Source organism: Onychomys torridus, chromosome 1 (genome assembly GCF_903995425.1).
Source record: "Onychomys torridus chromosome 1, mOncTor1.1, whole genome shotgun sequence".
In the NCBI taxonomy this organism is placed as follows: domain Eukaryota; kingdom Metazoa; phylum Chordata; class Mammalia; order Rodentia; family Cricetidae; genus Onychomys; species Onychomys torridus.
The window spans coordinates 47,471,565-47,488,948 of record NC_050443.1 but is presented as its reverse complement, the minus strand read 5'-3'; the positions used below and the strand labels follow the sequence as shown (position 1 = coordinate 47,488,948).

Below are 17,384 nucleotides of genomic sequence, written 5' to 3'. Positions count from 1 at the left end.
CCTAGCCTCTTCCTCAGTGGAGAATATTGCTACTGTGTGAACCAGCCTGGCCAAGTAGATGAGTAGATTAAAGACTTGGAGGAACCGGCTCACAAAGTATGGCTCTCCTTTCGGTCTTCCTTGGATGGAGCCTCTGGATCCTTCAGCTCCTTGGCCACTGACATCCATACATCTTGTGAAAATGATTGCTCCCTGTTTCTTCAGGTTCTTTCAGGAGAGAACTGGCAAAATAATTTACCCCAGGGTCAGTAAGCCAGATGCTTCTGACAATTTCTCCTGCTCTCCTACTGTAGCTTGCCTGTCCAATTCCCCATCTTTGACCGGTGTTCCAGCCTTAAGATCCCCCTCCTCCACATGTCCCCATTGAGCCAGAAGTAGCTGGATAACTACAGTTGTCCCTTACCATCAAGAAAAGGCTGAAATGTTAGGTCCAAAGTGGGCCCCTACAACGGCAGTGCTGTTGACAATGTTCTAAATGACAGTCTGGGCTCAGCTCAGGCTCAACTCTGACTAGGTAAACAGAAGGGTTACTGTCTAAACTCAACGTTCCTCAGAAATCTTGTGAAGCAGGTTTCTCTTTGTCAGAAAAAGCCATTACTTCCCTTATCCTCTCCCAGCCCCCCTGCATGCCCTGCCATAGCCAACTACCTCTGGCTATGGGGCATCCGGTCCCCTATTAACTCAGGCAAGCCTGCCACAGATCAAAGCCCCCACAGTAGCTCCCAGGCTGTTCTGGCCTATGGTTCCTCTACCTACTACTGTAGTTCCCAGGCTGTTCCAGCTTGCACACCTCCTCCCACCACAACGTACCTTCTTAAGACTGGCAAGGTTTTCCCTGCCTTCTGTCCTCTCTACACAGCCTGGTAGTTTGATTCCCCAATGAACCTTTCTTTTTGTCTCCAGAGTTGCCGAGTTTGGTGCTCACCCTTAGGATAGCATCTGCAGGTATGTGGTTTCTCCTATCCATCACCTCCCTGGGACAGGCTCACTTTTCTCACAGCACTTGGGAGGAAGTGCCCTAAGGCTGCACAGGTAGGAAGACACACCTCCCGAGAGCCCCAGTCACAGGCTCTTCTCAGTACTGGCTGTGCAGGTATTGCTTCCCACCAGTTATGGGGTCCCACTGCTATGAGGAGGCCAGGAGTGGCCCAGAGGACGGCCCAGAGTGCTAGGCTTCTAATTCCCACCTAAGCTGCCTGCTTACTAGTCATAGGAAACTAGTCCCCAGCAACTGGGTTGAAAATGCAGCAGACTCCACAGGTAAAACGGCAGCACTCCCTGCAAAGTGAGATGGCAGAGAGGACGCCAAAGTCCTAAAACACGTCCAGTCTGGACAACAGAAAACCCACGGGGAAGGTCCATTCCATGGCGCCTGCATTCATTGTTCCAGTCACCTGGAGAGTGAGGTCAGGGGTTTTATGGGGAGCTGTATTTACCTTTCCCCCCCAAAGAAGCCAGAAAGAGAAAACTATGGGCACATTTCTACCTGGACGGGGGCTGTTCTCAGCCCCCACCACCAGTGATGGCAACATCAGAGAAGATGGTAGGATAGACATCTTTGGGGGTGTCACTTGAATGACTTCTGTGTTCCTTCAGCTCCACCTTGTTCCCAGCACATCCTGTGTACACATGCATACTTGCAGTTTAGCATCTCTGGGTTTGCATGGCAGAGCAAACCTGTGAGACTTGATGCATGGAGTTAAATCACTATAGGGCTGTGGGCTGGTAGATCTCTGGCTGGACCTGCTGTGGCTGGGTTGGGTGGTTTGACTCTGCCACAAACACACATAGCCATTCAGCCTATACAGTGGCCAAGATCTGGGGAGGTCCTTATGTTCTATGAATCTTCATTCTTTTTTTTTGGTTTTTCGAGAAAGGGTTTCTCTGTGTAGCTTTGGTGTCTGTCCTGGATCTCACTCTGTAGTCCAGGCTGGCCTCGAACTCACAAAGACCCGCCTGCCTCTACCTCCTAAGTGCTGGGATTAAAGGCGTGCGCCCCCACCGCCGGGCGGATCTTCATTCTTAATGCCTCTGATACTGACCAAGCTGGCTATGTCAAGGTGAGTACCGTGATCCCGCCACAAGTTACTGAAAAGGCAGGAAGCATTCATTCACCAAGGCATGACTAGGAAGAATGCCTGACCCAAGGCTCTGCCTCTTGAGATGGGTGGGTGAGGACCTGCAAGTCTGAGGGATACTGTGCTAACGTCCTCAGGCAGGGAGGGACCTAAGAGTAGTGGAAGAGGGAACCACATAAGCAGACTTTGCAGAGCTGTACAGCACCCAGGATCTTCTCTCATTTCTAATCATCTTTGGTACTTTGCTATTGTTTGTACCAGAAATTCAAAGTCTTTAAGAAAATAAAAGTGCAGGTTGGGGATTTAGCTCAGTGGTAGAGCGCTTGCCTAGTAAGCGCAAGGCCCTGGGTTCGATCCTCAACTCAAAAACAAACAAACAAACCAAAAAACCAAAAACAACCCTCCCCCCCCACACAAAGAAAATAAAAGTGCTTACTCTGTCCTTAAAACCAGAAGGGTCAGGCTGAGAAATTCAAGCATTGGGTGGCTGGTGACAGACTACAGTATCCTAAGGCTTACAGGCACCAGTCCTTGGACTCCCAAAGCCACCATGTGCCCTGAGCACTAAATTGAGGTCTAAGAGCTTGGACTCTGCCAGAAAACTGTTGGCGAGGGTTTTAATTGCCTCAATCTCCTTTTATGAACGACAGGCTGGTGGGTTGGCTGGAGAAGAATGGGGATGTGAGACACAGGGTACAAAGCAAAGAAAAAACAATCGTTCTGTATCCTCCAACAGTAGATGGGCGTGTGTGGCCCCAGGACTCACCTCTGCCTCCTGCCCGAGACTATCTGTGGCCATAGAGACACCAATCCCTCCCAGGCTGGCTCAGAATAGCCCTGGTCAGGGAAGCTTGGCTGACGAGGCCAGGTCAAGTTGATGAGAGCTGTCTTGGGACCTGGGGCCTTAACAATGCGAACTGAGTGATATGTTTTAGGCAGTTGAGTTTAGTTGTCTTACTATGCTCATCTTTACCTTGGAATGCATGAGTATTTTTGAGGAACAGGCAGGGACAGCTTTTGTGCTTCTCATCTTGGAGATTCAGACAAGGATGAGAGAGAGTGAGACACATACATGGAGTCAGAGCACCAAATCTCCTGCTTGCTGTCTCCACTCAGTAAGCATAACTTCACAGGGTTACAGAGTTCTTTTGCAATGGCTTTGAGGTTAGATTTCTTCTACTTGAGATTCATCCTGGCAGCTCCATGCTGAATTTCACTAACAGTCATGCCTCTGGGGTACATCGATTATGTTTGGGGGTGGGGAATGGACTGATGACCTTAATTCTGTTTCTTTGGTCAGACATTGTCAAGGAATAGGAAGGTCGTTTAGTTGTCTTTAAATTCAGTTATCCACAGGCTACATTTTGGCACAACAGGAGACACTAGATTGTTTAGCACTGGAAGGGTTGGAGGGTTTGTACTCTGATGCAGGCTGGAGACAGCACGGACATTTCCTCAGGTGTCAGAAGCTGAAGGTACAGCTTTCCAGAGGACAGGCAAATCCTCCTCCCAGAAGCCAGAGATAGAACCAAACTGCTTGCCTGGGACATACTGCCAGGCTTTGTAGTGAAACCCAAATCCAAATTTTCAGGCACCATTTAAAAACATTTTTAGATATTGGCAACTGATTTTGGAATGTTTATAGTACTGACTGTGCAGGTCAAGTGAACGCAGATGCTTCTGGGACCCTTGGATGGAGACACCAGAAGTGTGGAGAGAGGTTTTTAGTTGCTGAAACCATAATATACTCCCCACATTCACTAGATACCAAGTGTCTCTGCAACAGGGCTCTTGGGACAGTATATAAGCTAGTTCTCACACAGGTCTCAGTCCTCAGTCAATAGGAAGCATTCAAAACTACCATGGCCACCAGGTGGTGGTGATATGCCTTTAATCCCAACACTGCAGAGGCAGAGGCAGGCAGATCTCTGTGAGTTCGAGGTCAGCCTGGTCTACAGAGCAAGTTCCAGGACAGACTCCAGAGCTACACAGAGAAACCCTGTCTTGAAAAAAACCAAAAAGAAAGAAAGAAAAAAGCTACCATGGGTCAAACAGCAAAGAATACAATAAAGTAGAAACTATACTGGAGAGCCTTGGTATAGTATACAGGTGTGTATGCAGGTGCACATGGATGTAGATGCCAGAGGACAACCCCAGGTATGGTTCTTCACCTGCCATCAACATTTTTCATTGGTTGGGTTTCTCAATGGCATGAAATGCACTGATTTGAGAAGGCAGGTTGATTGACAGGAAGCCCCAAGGACACTTTGATCTCCACTTCCCTAGCATTGGGGTTACAAGAGAAACTACACACCCAGCTTTGACAAAGAGGCATCATTTTGAGAAACATTCAATTGCCATTTGAACCTTCCACAGCTCTTGGACATCTCCAAGGAGTCTTGCCTTCTCTACCCTGCATCTTTCAGGCTCTTGCTTCCAAAATAAATGGTACTTCACAGGCCTTGAAATGGGTCTGCTCAACCTAGCTCCTGGATTTGTGAGACTTTCAGGATGGGTAGCTACGTGGTTAGGCTCATGGTAGTTTGCTGGGGTACCACCAGCATGTTGCAAGGGGCAGCTGGGCCAGTAAGGAATACCCACTGTGCTCTTTAGGTTGCATTTGACTGGCTTCCAAATGCACAAACCGCAGTGGGATGCCCCCAGCAAGCTGAAACAGTGCTGGCTGGTTGAAAAGAGCAGGGAAGATGTATGCAGGGTCAGCAGTGAGTACAATTCTGAGGAGTGGGGAAAGAGTGAACTTGCCTCATGATCTCCAGCAGAACGGGAGCTCATGCTAGCTCACACTGCCATGGAAGGCTGGAAACCCAGCACGCTGTTCTCACCTTAGACCAGTCTCCAGTTTTCCACTCATAGCAGCCAGAGTAGTCCTCACACACCTCCTCTGCTTTTGGCCTTGTGGACGCATCACATTTCCCTTGAGAGTTGGTGCAGGTCACAGTTCGTTTCTGGGTCCCCTTGCCACAGTTGGCGGAGCACTGCAAGACACAGCATGGGCATTTAGTACATTCCCATTCAGTTCAAGTCCATTACCATCATGGAAATCCCACCCCCAACCCCCCGTGTACCAGGCCCAAGTGGGGAAGCAGACATGATAGTGCCTCATATTCCATCCTCCAATGCTCATGGTCTTCAGTCCTGTTACCCCTCAGGGGACCCTAGCCAGGTGGCCAGTCATGGATGCAGGAGTCAGGACTCAGAGGAACTCATGAAAGAAGGTCATATGAGGGAAGTGGAATTTAATGGCCAGCTAAAAAATTTAATGGGCACTTCTAAAAGATCAATTCAGGGCATGAGTTCAAAGGGCAAACAGAACATGAGCTGGCAGGAGAAGCAGGGGCCAGCTGGAGCCAAGCGGGTCTCTGCTTGAAAAGGAGTCTGGGTGAGCTGGAGCCAAGCGGGTCTCTGACCACAAAGGAGTCTGGGCCAGCTGGCCTCTAGATACACAGGGCAAAGATGTCAAAAAGGAGGCAACAGCTAGAAGCCACAGGTGTTTCTCATAAGGCAAGCTTGGCATTTCAGTGTGGATACCAAGAATGGAGAGATCAACACTCTGGCATAGCTGACTTATTAGGAAACACGGCAAGAAACAAGTTGGAGAGGGGATCTGGGCAGAGCCAGAGATCTGGGCAGAGGCAGAGTGATCACTAATGATGATCAAGCCCTCGAGAGCTCAAGACTGCAGTGTCCTCGTGCAATAAAGAATGACAAAAGCCAGGTGGTGGTGGCACACACCTTTAATCCCAGCACTTGGGAGGCAGAGCCAGGCGGATCTCTGAGTCTGAGGCCAGCCTGGGCTACAGAGTGACTTCCAGGACAGTCAGGGTTATGCAGAGAAACCCTGTCTTGAAAAACACAAAGGCAACACACACACACACACACACACACACACACACACACACACACACACACCAAGAGTTCAAGGAGTTGACAGGACACGGGGACACTAGGTGTCCACTATGGGAAGGCATCCTGCACTGGCTGGTGAGGGCACTCATACATCTCTCAGAGTAGAAGGGAGCTCAGACAGAGAGGACCTGTCACCTTTGGGAGATCATAACTGAAAAGAGTGACAAGCTGGTGGACGAGCAGAGGGTATATGGTCTGTAGCCCTTAGCCAGATGCAGAGGAATACAGACCACAGCTCAGGGAGCCCCCACCCCCTTTTAATTTGTTATGTGTGGCTCTGTGAGGAGCACTGTCTTCCCACATAGAAGTGGAGGAGGCTAGAGGTTGCATTCTGCAGAGGAGATTTCAGGCTAGCTCAGTTTATCACAAGTAGCAGGCCATCAGCAGTGGCTGAGGGATAATGAACTAAACTTTTAAAAAGTTTCACCATGTCCAGAAAAAAAAACACACACACACAGAGGACAAGTATTATTCTTGACATTTGTGTTATTGATGTTTATCCTAAAGTTATGCCTACCTACCTTCTTCCTATGAATTTTTCTTTATTTAAAAATTTTATGTGTGTGTGTACATGCCTGAGTGTATGTATGTGCCCCACGTATGAGACAGTGTCTTCAGAGTCAAGAAAGATGGCATTACATCCTCTGGAACTAGAGTTATAGACAGTTGTGAGCCACCATGTGGGTGCTGGAAACTGAACCTGAATCCTCTCCAAGAGTTGCCAGTGCTGGTGACCACGGAGCCACCTCTCCAGCACTATATGAATTCTTCCTGTGGTACTTTGAGATTACTCTTGACTGGCTTGTTTCAGAAGGCACACAAGTGCCTCAGGACAGGGGTCACCTGGACGAGCTGGGGAAGCACATGTCTGTGTGTGTGTGTGTGTGTGTGTGTGTGTGTGTGTGTGTGTGTGGCACTGGTAAAGCGCTAGTTGAACGAGACCTCAGATGTTAGGGGCCACTCCATAGCAGACTTCAGGATACTGGGCCTCTTGACCCAGCAGAGCCATGGCAGTGAATCCAGGTCACTGAAGTGATGATAGCTTCTGAAAGGACACACCAAGACCAAGCTCTCAGCACAAAAGAAATTTCTTTGCACCAGAGGGGCAAAGACAGGATAGGAGACAAGGGAGAAGGGAGAAGGACATTTGGCCCAGAGGGACAAAGGACTGCCTCTGGATGAAGTTGAGGCAGACATGGCCCATAGGCAAATTACACCTTTAAAGGAAAAATAGGAGACCCCCATGTTAGGATGAGTTGGTTTGTTTGGATTGGGCATGTTAATTAGGGTAGCCAAAAAGGGGGCTTTTGATGGCTGGACTTCAATACTTTGGTAGCTGGACCTTGGTAGTCAGCCTTAGGAGGAAGAGGTGGCCAGATAAGGGAATAGACCTTGGTGGCTAGCTTTAGGGATGCAATCTATGGTTTAGCAAGGGAGAGAGAAGGGGGAAGGACAAGACCTGCCAGTGCCATGCTTGGGCCTGTTAGAGCATGGCACTGTGTCTACTCTGAGAAGCTGTCCTGTTTTTTCACATGGCCTTTTCCTGACCACTTCAGCAACTCTATCTTGAACTTGTGGGATGTGTCCTGGTACCTGTTCCCATAGCTCCTCGGCAACCACAGGGTCCAGTTACCACCTCTGCCTCTGGTCAGTTCCGATGCCCTACGCTAGTCTGTGCCATTCTCTGGTGCTGTGGAAAATCCTTTTGTTTGCTGTGAATATACATTACTGTAATTGGTTAATAAAGAGCAGATTGGCCAATGGCTAGGCAGGGTTTTTGAGGCAGAGAGAATGCTGGGAAGAAGTAGGGCGGAGTCTAAGGAATTGCCAACCAGATACAAGAGAAGCAAGAGATGAACCTGCTGTGCTGAAAGAAGGTACCACCACATGGCAGAGGGTAGATAAGAAATATGGGTTAATTTAAGCTGTAAGAGTTAGCTGGAGATAAGCCTGAGCTATTGGCTGAGCACTTATAATTAATAATAACCCTCTGTGTGGTTATTTGGGAGCGACTGCCAGGATACAGAGAAACTCCACCTACTTTTGGTACCCAACATGGGGCCAGGATTTCCACATAACACCTAACAAAGCTTAAAAAAGAAGATTCTAAGCACACAAAAATGAAGCCAAATGTGGCTTCCTGATAACCTTTTCTTGGGTAGGCTTGAAACTAAAAGCAGAGAGGTGTGGCTCCTTTAAGAGGTGGCTTCCTTGGTTTGTTGCTAGCTGCAAGATACTGAACACTTAAATGGGATTTATGAGTAGGAGGTGATGCACTACTTGGTGGCAGCAAGGACCCAATAACTTCTCAGAGCTGGGGCTGTAAATGTGATTCCCACTGGTACCTCTACCATGAAGCTAAGCTCTCAGGGAATCAAGTGGGGAGGAGCTAGCTGACAATGCCATGCACTAAGATACCATGCCAGCAACTAATGTAGCTGTTTAAGATTTGCCTCATGTGATCAAAAAACAATACAGATGCTCAATAAAGACAGATCCAGACAGAAAAAAAACCTCTAAATGTGTTACCTCTAAATGTGTTTAAAAATGTACAAAGGCTTGGGAGAGCAAGGAAAAAGGGTAAAGACAGTCATAAAAAATATAGTTTTAAAATAATAAAGTCCTTTAAAAGGGAGTAAAGAAATACGAAAGAAAAAAACCATGTAAAGATGGAAAATACACAGAGAGTCTGGATCTTATATATTATTGCTTTATCTTTGAATTTCTTGGCTGCTAAGAGACACTGGATTATGAAAGCTTCTAGATTTTACCAACCTATATATTTTAAAAATACTTTACATCAAAATAGAAGTCAAAAGATATGTTATTTTGGGGAAGAGATTATGCTTTTATTTCCACAGGAGATGAGAGGCTGTGGATTCATTCCAGGTTGATATGGTCAGGTTTGATCAGGGAAGACCCCCTGAAAATCCTGACTATATTCATAAAGAAATAAACCTGGAAGAACTACAAGACATGTGATGTATATTTACCTCCTCAAACATAAAACAAAAAAATCATCTTTGGCTGACCTGTGTACAATGCACAGTCTATACTTGTATTAATGTATGTTACCTTTAAAAGTTTATGTATTTTCAGAGCAAGGGACAGATATCAATAAAAAAGATGGCCCAGGTGATCCAGTATCCAGAACAGCTCCAAGGCTGCTGACTGAGATGATCCAGTATTATAGAATGCTCCTACTAAGATTTAATAATTATCCTGATTTTCTCAAGGTTCTCCCAAAGTTGCCAGTGCCCCAAGACAACAGAAATCAATCTAGAAAAAACAACATCCCAAAAGATGGATTTTGGGTGTTTGTTATTATTTGAGAGGTGTTGGTTACAAGTTGTTATTGGCAATGATCAGAAAAAAAGCTGAACAAAGGAGATTAGATTCAGGGATTTTGTTCTGAAATGAAGAAAGGGGATAGAGAAATGATTAGGTAAGTGGGTATATTATTTAATCTACTTTTAAACTAAAAAAGCAACTACTAGTCTTAAATATTTTACATTGGTATGGATTTTTGTATATTAATATAAATTTGAAGTTAATTTTGTTATACTGTATGTATATTTCTACTCTTGTTTAGGGTATTATGTTTATGCAACTCATTTAAAAATGTATAATTAAAAATACAGATTAATAGTCATCTGTAATAGTCAAACTTCTAGTCATGTTAAGTATGTTTTCAAGGTTAAACAGAGATAATTTTAGATAGACAGGTGATCTTCAAATACTTCAGAGATCTACAGAATAAGACATTTAAGACTTTTTAATAATATAAGGTTTTTAATGACAATGAGACATGTCTGCTCCTGTCAGCAACAATCTACTTCAGAGAAGATGATGGGCATCAAAGAAACTCCATGTGGAATTTGCTGTTTTGGGGGCAAAAGTTAGCCACTGAGCAAGAAACTACCCTTGCCTTGACTGCTGACGGTATGCTGTCCGAATTAGACAAGCAGGGCACAAAAGAAAGTGACTGCTGAACGTTGCCAAGATAAGGTAGGACAGCCCTTCAGAAAATCCTGCTTCATAGGTAAGTTTGTCAGATATTCTGGGTCTCGTAGGCTGAAGATGGATGCCCCAATGTTACAGAGGAATCTTGCGTGACTGTCTAGGCATTTAGCTGTTTCTGTCATTTCTCACATTTTTTTGGAAGTCACTTGTTTGTACTTCCTGCATACTTAGGTAATATTATTTCCTTCTCTGGTATCTGAGGGAGTTGAAGATTAGATAGTTATAGTTATAGTCTTCCTTGTTAACAGATTCAGAAAAGAAACTCACTAAATAGGTGTAAAATGTCTAAGTTTGAAAGACATCAAATGATAGTTTCAGTTGATAATGCAATTTTGGATAAAAAAGGTAAATTAGGTATAAAACTCCAGATTCACAAAGATAAGATAGATAATATTTTCTCTAAATTTACCAAATACAATTGGACTGGATACCTGTAATTCTTTTTTGTTTTGGTTTCTTTTTGAGACAGGGTTTCTCTGTGTAGTTTTGGAGCCTGTCCTGGAACTCACTCTGTAGACCAGACTGACCTCAAACTCATAGAGATCCGCCTGCCTCTGCTTACCAAGTGCTAAGATTCAAGGTGTGTGCCACCACTACCTGGCCATACCTGTAATTCTTACTTGATAACTGTTTTTGCTGTATATAATTTTACTATGTTAAAGTAAAACCTTCCTTTTTTATTTAGACAAAAAGGGGGAAATGTGGAATATTCCTTTACACTGTGTAAGTTGCTGTGATTGGTTTAATAAAGAAGCTGACTGACAGGAGGTTAGTCAGGAGAACCAGACTAAGGACATTTGGAAGAAGAAGAGAAAAGTCAGAATAGTTGCCAGCCTGCCAGGGAGAAGAAACAGGAGGTGTAAGATGAAGGAGAGGTACCACCATGTGGCAGAATGTAGCTTAATAGAAGTGGGTTACTTTAAGTTGTAAGAGTTAGTGCAAACCTGAGCTATCAGCCAAGCATTTGTAATTAATAATAAACCTCTGTGTGGTCATTTGAGAGCCAGCTGGCAGGACACAGAAAAACTCTGCCCACCCTCTGGAATTTCAGTCACTGCTGTCCATCTGTTTTCTTGGCCAAGGTGTGGCTCATCAGTAGCCCATTCCCTTGAGGCTCTCAGCCATGAGGAAAGGCAGGTGCAGATGGATGTTGCAAAGGACCCAGGAGGGTGATACTCAGTCTCTCTTTACTTCCCTGCAAGATGGGGCCAAGAAGCTGAGGAGAAGAGGGCTCCTAACAACTTTGATTTCCTTCTAATATGTGGTCCTCCTTGCAATAAAGTCATGAGAAATCTGGGGAGGAGGTAGGTGGCAGGGGTGATCAATACTGTTGGGTGAATAAGTTTCTAAGTCTCTTCTCCTATAAGAAAATGAAAGCTAGTTTCTAGCAGAAGAGCTGTAGGTACATTGGCTCATAGCAGAAGGACAGAATCCCAGCTTTGTGGGTAATTCAAGGAGCACAATTAGAGTCCATGTTTTAGGCAGGCAGCATCAGATGGATCCATGTGGACTCTGGCTCAGGATTAGGGTTAGAGATGTGCAGAGGGAAAAGCATAGAGGAATGTCTTTAAATCCCGTTTTGGTGGGTCACACTTCCCATGTGTCTTCCATGCTGTAATACAACTTGGTTCTTTAGGTAAGAGTGGATTCTATTTTTTCCATAGGGAAGAGTCTGAGTGGAAAGTCTGGGGATTTGATCTTATTAAAGTACAGATCTTAAAGCTGGGTGGGTGTGGCGCACACCTTTAATCCCAGCACTCAGGTGGCAGAGACAGGTGGATCTCTGTGAGTTCAAGGCCAGCCTGGGCTACAGAGTGAGTTCCAGGAAAGGTGCAAAGCTACATAGAGAAACCCTGTCTCAAAAGACCAAAAACAAACAAACAAACAAACAAAGTACAGATCTTGTTTGATTGAGAACAAGGTGGTCAAAGCCCTGGGGATCACATATGCCTCTATCTCAGGTATGGAGGAAGAATCCTCATAAATAATAAGCTAGGAACCTAAGTGTATATAAAAAAAGAAAACCAACAAATTTTAAACTCTCTGCTTTTCATCAAATAACATAAAAGGCAGGATGAGGACCTCTATCCTTAAACATGTGCATTTCAAGATTTGTCTGAAATTAAACTTCAGTTTAGAACAGCCAATGCAGGGTTTCTGTTCATTAAAAATGGGCCAAATACTTTTTTATTCAAAATAATTATGTTTGGCAATCAAAGAGAACTTTAAAAATATTTTCCATACTGCAGAGTGTCTTGGATCTAGCCTCCTTGCGTTCCCTAGACTACTCTATGTTTGGTAGGACCAGGAGCAGTCCATCCCTTTATTTAGCTATTTTTTGTTTGTTTTATATCCAAACAATCAACATAATTGTAATGTCAAGGCAAAGCCCTAAAGATGACTTCACCAAAGATAAAATGGTATTTCCAGGAACAACATTCCTACTTAAAACTTAGGCCTTGACTTTGACCTCTTTCCAACAAATTTTTTGGTGTGAGATTCATAACTCTTGACTTGCATACCAAAGGCTGTCCCTCCCAGAATCTGCCTCCTGAAACCTGTAAGCACGGCTTGGCATTTCAGGGAAGACTTTGAAACCATCTACTCAGCTTGGCCATACTACAAATCAACCATGTCTAAAGGAGAATGTAAAGGTCAATGGGTAGCTGTCTGTCTGTCTGTCCATCCATCTGTCTGTCCTTCCATCCATCTATCCATCCATCAATCATCATCATCATCTATCACCTGTCCATCTATCCTCTCTGGGAAGGAATTTGCACAAGAAATGGAAATCAAATAATACTTTCCCATTGGTGTATACATTCTCAAAACTACATTGTGTATATTTGTTTGTCTGTTTTTAGCCATTTTTGTTATTCTAGATGGGGCTTAAGGAAGTAGCTGGAGTGCACTTGTGAGCTGATCATGGGGCAGGAGAGGACTTGTATATGGGGATGAGTTACAGACACACTGGAGCAGACAGTACACAGTGGCCCTGTGGTTAAGGCCTACAGGCCTTTGCATGGCTTCAGCCTCAGTGGCAAGTCCAGGCACTCACCTCTGACCACTCTGATGCCTCCCAGATAGACAGGCAGTCCTGGCCTTCACAGCTCTGTACTGGTGTCGGCCGGGGTTCTGAGCAGTAGAGGGGCCGAGTAGTGACATGTGTGCCGTTCTGTAGCTGGTACATGCAAGTCACCTCCCGATGTTGGAGACCCTTCTCACAGGTTGCCGAGCAGGGGCTCCACTGACCGGCCACCCACCTGCCCAGAGGGAGAAAGGACATTAAGAAAATAATCTGGGGGTGGGCAAGTGGAGAAAAAGACAGATCTAGAAAGCTTTGTCATCAATTCCGGAAATAATTCCAGACCTTCAGAACAGAGAGTGACCTGAGCGGTTATCTAGTTCAGTGGCCTCTTTGGTATAGGGAGCTTTCTGCTACAACACTCCTACATTAGGTTAAGCAATATTCTAGCTGGTCATTCCCTCCTGTAGTGGGATCATATACCCTATCTGTTGTCATAGTGTATGCTCAGCTCAATGGAGTGTGAGTAGACATGAAACTGATCATGTCCAAACAGCAGCTTAAAAAAATATTTATGTGTGTGCATGTGTGTATGCAAGTGTATACATGTGTGTTTAGAGGCCAGAAGAAGGTATTATTGATTCCACCTTGTTTCACCTATGCTTAGAGACAGAGTCTCTTCCTGACCTGGGGGCTACTGTTTCGGCTAGGCTACAAGCCAGGAAGCCCCAGCAACCCTCCTGTCTGTATGTCCCCCTGGAGCTGGGGTTGCAGGTATTTGCAGAGACAATCAGCTTATTATGTGGGTGCTAGGATGCAAATCCTCATCCTAATCTTTTTAATTGTAGAGCAAGCATTCTGAACCACTAAGCCATCTTTCCACAGCCCAATTCAACAGAAGCTTTCCATGTGGGTTATAAAGTTGGCTGATTCTGTTTCCTACCCTCCACCATGAGACGCTAGCACTGTTTTAAGGCAATGTGATATTTGTTACCACAGCATTAGCCGACTGATACAGTCTGCACAGAGGCCACTCTAGTGCCTGAACAAGTACACCAAGACCAGGTCCTCCCAGCCCTCCACGGCCCGAGAAGCCTCCAGACTAGAGGCAGTAACTTGTAGTTACTTGGTATCTTGTAGGCCACTAGAAAATGGTGCTGACCATGGCCCTTGAAAATGCTTTTCTCAAACTGTCTACTTGTTCACTGTTTCAGTTATCTGTAAATGTGTGTCTCTCAGTTGGTTGCAGGGTATTGGGAAGCAACTGAGCAGTTTGGAAATCACAATTCACTAGGACACAAATGAAGAGAATGCTCTTTTGGGGATACCAGTGAACTGTCCCTGCTTGGGCCTTGAGTGATGAGCTTAAGCCTCTCTTTTGTCCTTCCTTATATATTCCTAGTGCCCAGGGGCTTAATACTTGTTGAAGCATCACCAACTCTAGAGGGTGAGCATGGATAGCCATCCCAATTCTCTATTAAGATAGCTTTGAACACCATTTAATGAAATCTCACCAGGCCACCCCACTTTTTAGAAACACGGGTATAATTTCTAGAATCTTTTGAGTGGGCACTGGGTGGTGTCACCCATTTCTCCTCTCCAGTTCCCACTAGCAAAGCTCTTCCTGTTGGACCCACCACAGATGCAAGAGGTAGAGAGATGACAGTACCTACTGTGTGGCGTGGGAGTGAGAAGAGAAACATACTGTTTATAAACCGTTGACCACAACATCCAGCCCACATTAGCTCCATGTACACTCAGCCCTTTGTGCACTAAGACACGGTTGTGCTGTGGTCTCTTTGGTAGGTGATGGGAAACAGGGCAATGAGTAAGCATTTCTACTGACTGCTTCCATAGCACTAAAATAACACCTTATATGTTTCCTCCTTTTTGAGGCTTCGAGGTGACGCATTCTCAAGCCCTCCTAATGGTCATGTTCTGCTCAGTCACAAATCCTCTTCAAGTGGATACATAGGATGTATGATTGAGCAGCAGGAGAGAAGGCAGGCATTTGTTTTGAAATAGAGACACTGTCTTCATAAATGATTTCTAGATTTGTGTTATTTCTGTATTTAAACATTTTTTTAAAGATTATTTATCTTAATGTGTATGTGTGTGTGCCTCAGGGTATGTATGTGCACCCTATGTGCAGGATCTCTTGCCGCTAGGAAAGAGGTGTCATATCCCTTGAGACTGGAGTTCCAGGCACTTGTGGGATGCCATGTGGGTAAACCTAACCCAAGTCTTCTACAAGAGCAGTGAGCACTCTTAACTACTGAGCCGGTTCTCCGGTTTCTTCTTTCTATATTTTTAACAGCCAGATCCTGCCTCTGTCAGCTCTATTTACTCTTTTACTTACTTTCTGTCTCATGAGCTGACTCTCCCGGTCAGATTGTCCTGACTGCTGCAATTGACATTGGGCTTATAAATGTCAGGTGTGAGGGTAAACCTGGCCTGGTGCTGACCCCAACTGTAAAAGCCTTTCTGAATCTGTTCAGTCTTCTGTATTTCCCAAATTTGAAAAGAACCTCTGTGCCCCACTCATGGAACTATGGCCTGTTCCAGGGTCTACCAGATGTACCTCCAGTTCCGGTACCCCCAAGATGCCACCCTTCAGTTACTGCCTACATTCTGAGGGTCCACAGTCATGTGCTCAAGTGAATGTGGTAAGCTATTCTGGTCCCTAAGGATCACACCAGGGGCTCACTTTTCAACAGAGTCCAAGAGGAAAACAGGAGGGAAATGTTGACCTGGGCTATAACATGGGTGGATTTTGAAGACAAGCTGAGTGAAATAATTGTGTCCCAATGACTACACTTACATGAGGTACTGGGGTAGTTGTGATGGTTAATAGTGTCAACTTGGTGGGGTCATTGAGAAGACAAACCTTTGTGTGCGTCTGTGAAGGATCATTTAGATTTTGTTGAGGTGAGGTAATCTACCCTAAATGGGAGCAGGATCATTTAAGCTTGAGTCCAGACGGAATAAATGGAGACAGTCAGGGGAGCATCAGCATTCTTCTCTGCTTCCTGGCTACAGAAATCATGGGACCAGTTTCCACTTGTTCCCACTGCCATGTTTTCCCCGCCATGATGGACTGACTGTGTCCTCATGTTTGGAATGGAAATAAACCATCTCAAGTGGCTTTTGTCAGGTGTTTTGTTGTAGCAACAAGAAAAGTAACTAACACAGCAGTCAGCCTGGCAGAGAAGAACAGAATGGGGCTGGGAGAGGCTAAGGAGGTGGTGAGTGTCTGTTGGATGGGACACTAGGTACCTGCAGAGCTCTCCGGATGGTGGCACACCTTCCCACCTGAGAAACATGCTGAGCAGTCTGCAGGGGTCACTGTGCCACATGTGTAGACCTTTTAAAGCTTATTTTGGCTGCTTTTTAGGTAGACATATTTCTGCTTCTTTGGAGAAAATACCCCAGTGAGGCATGAGAAGAAAATGAGTTTCTACACCCTTCACCAATCTTGCTACTGATTTTTTGGCAGCAGGAAGCAACCATTTCATTGAACTATGGCTGTAGGAGGCCTTCCTCCTCTTTCTTAAGCACTTGGATATTACCATCCCACTCAACACTACAGTGTACTAAAGTTCCAAGTCCACAGATCTGGGAAAGGTGCTCTGTAGGGTATTTTCTGCCACAATTATAAGTTAGGCCATGTTTTTCTTCACTTGTGACCCCTACACACGTTAGGGGCATATATCTTTTCTTAACCAAGTGAGTTGATAGTTCTTCCAAGCCATAGGGCTAGAGTTCTTTAGGAAGGCATGGTGAGCATGTCTCTCTCAAGGCTGCCCTCTCCTCATTCCTCTGGGATTCAGAATAGAATCTCTTTTGGTCCACGACAGACTTATTTCCTGTCCATGGACAAACTGAGCATTCTTTTTCCAAAATGCTGGGGCAAGAAGTGTTTTAGATTCCTGGTTTGCTTTGGATTTTGTGAAATTTGCATATATATCAGGAGATCTCCCAGGCATTAAAAATCTCAGTCCAAACACAAAATTCACACATGCAGCCTGAAGGTAATTGTATGTAGTATTTCTGGTATACCCATTTTGACCACAACCTGTTACTTGTTGTATGGTCAGGTGTGGAATTTTCCACTTAGGGTACCATGTGGACACTGAAAACATTTTAAAATTTGTGGCATTTTGGATTTTGGAGTAGGCAACTTTAGCCTGTACTTGAAAGGTTTACTATTCTAATTAGATATTCGGGGTAGAACAGTGACTATGAAACACACACACACACACACACACACACACACACACACACACACACACACCCCTGGAAAACATAGCTCAGTTGGTAAGGCCCTTACC

The 17,384-nt window shown here is 45.0% G+C and overlaps 1 protein-coding gene across 1 annotated transcript in view; it reads right to left on the bottom strand.

The window, feature by feature from the left end:
- Positions 1–17,384, bottom strand: part of Adamts17 (ADAM metallopeptidase with thrombospondin type 1 motif 17) — a 327,342-nt gene that overhangs the window by 14,084 nt on the left and 295,874 nt on the right. The window contains exons 20-21 of the mRNA XM_036196825.1: positions 13,087–13,291; positions 4,922–5,074 (exon numbers count right to left, since the gene is read on the bottom strand). Of these exons, the coding sequence (XP_036052718.1) occupies positions 4,922–5,074; positions 13,087–13,291 (358 nt within the window). The remainder of the gene's footprint in view (positions 1–4,921; positions 5,075–13,086; positions 13,292–17,384) is intronic.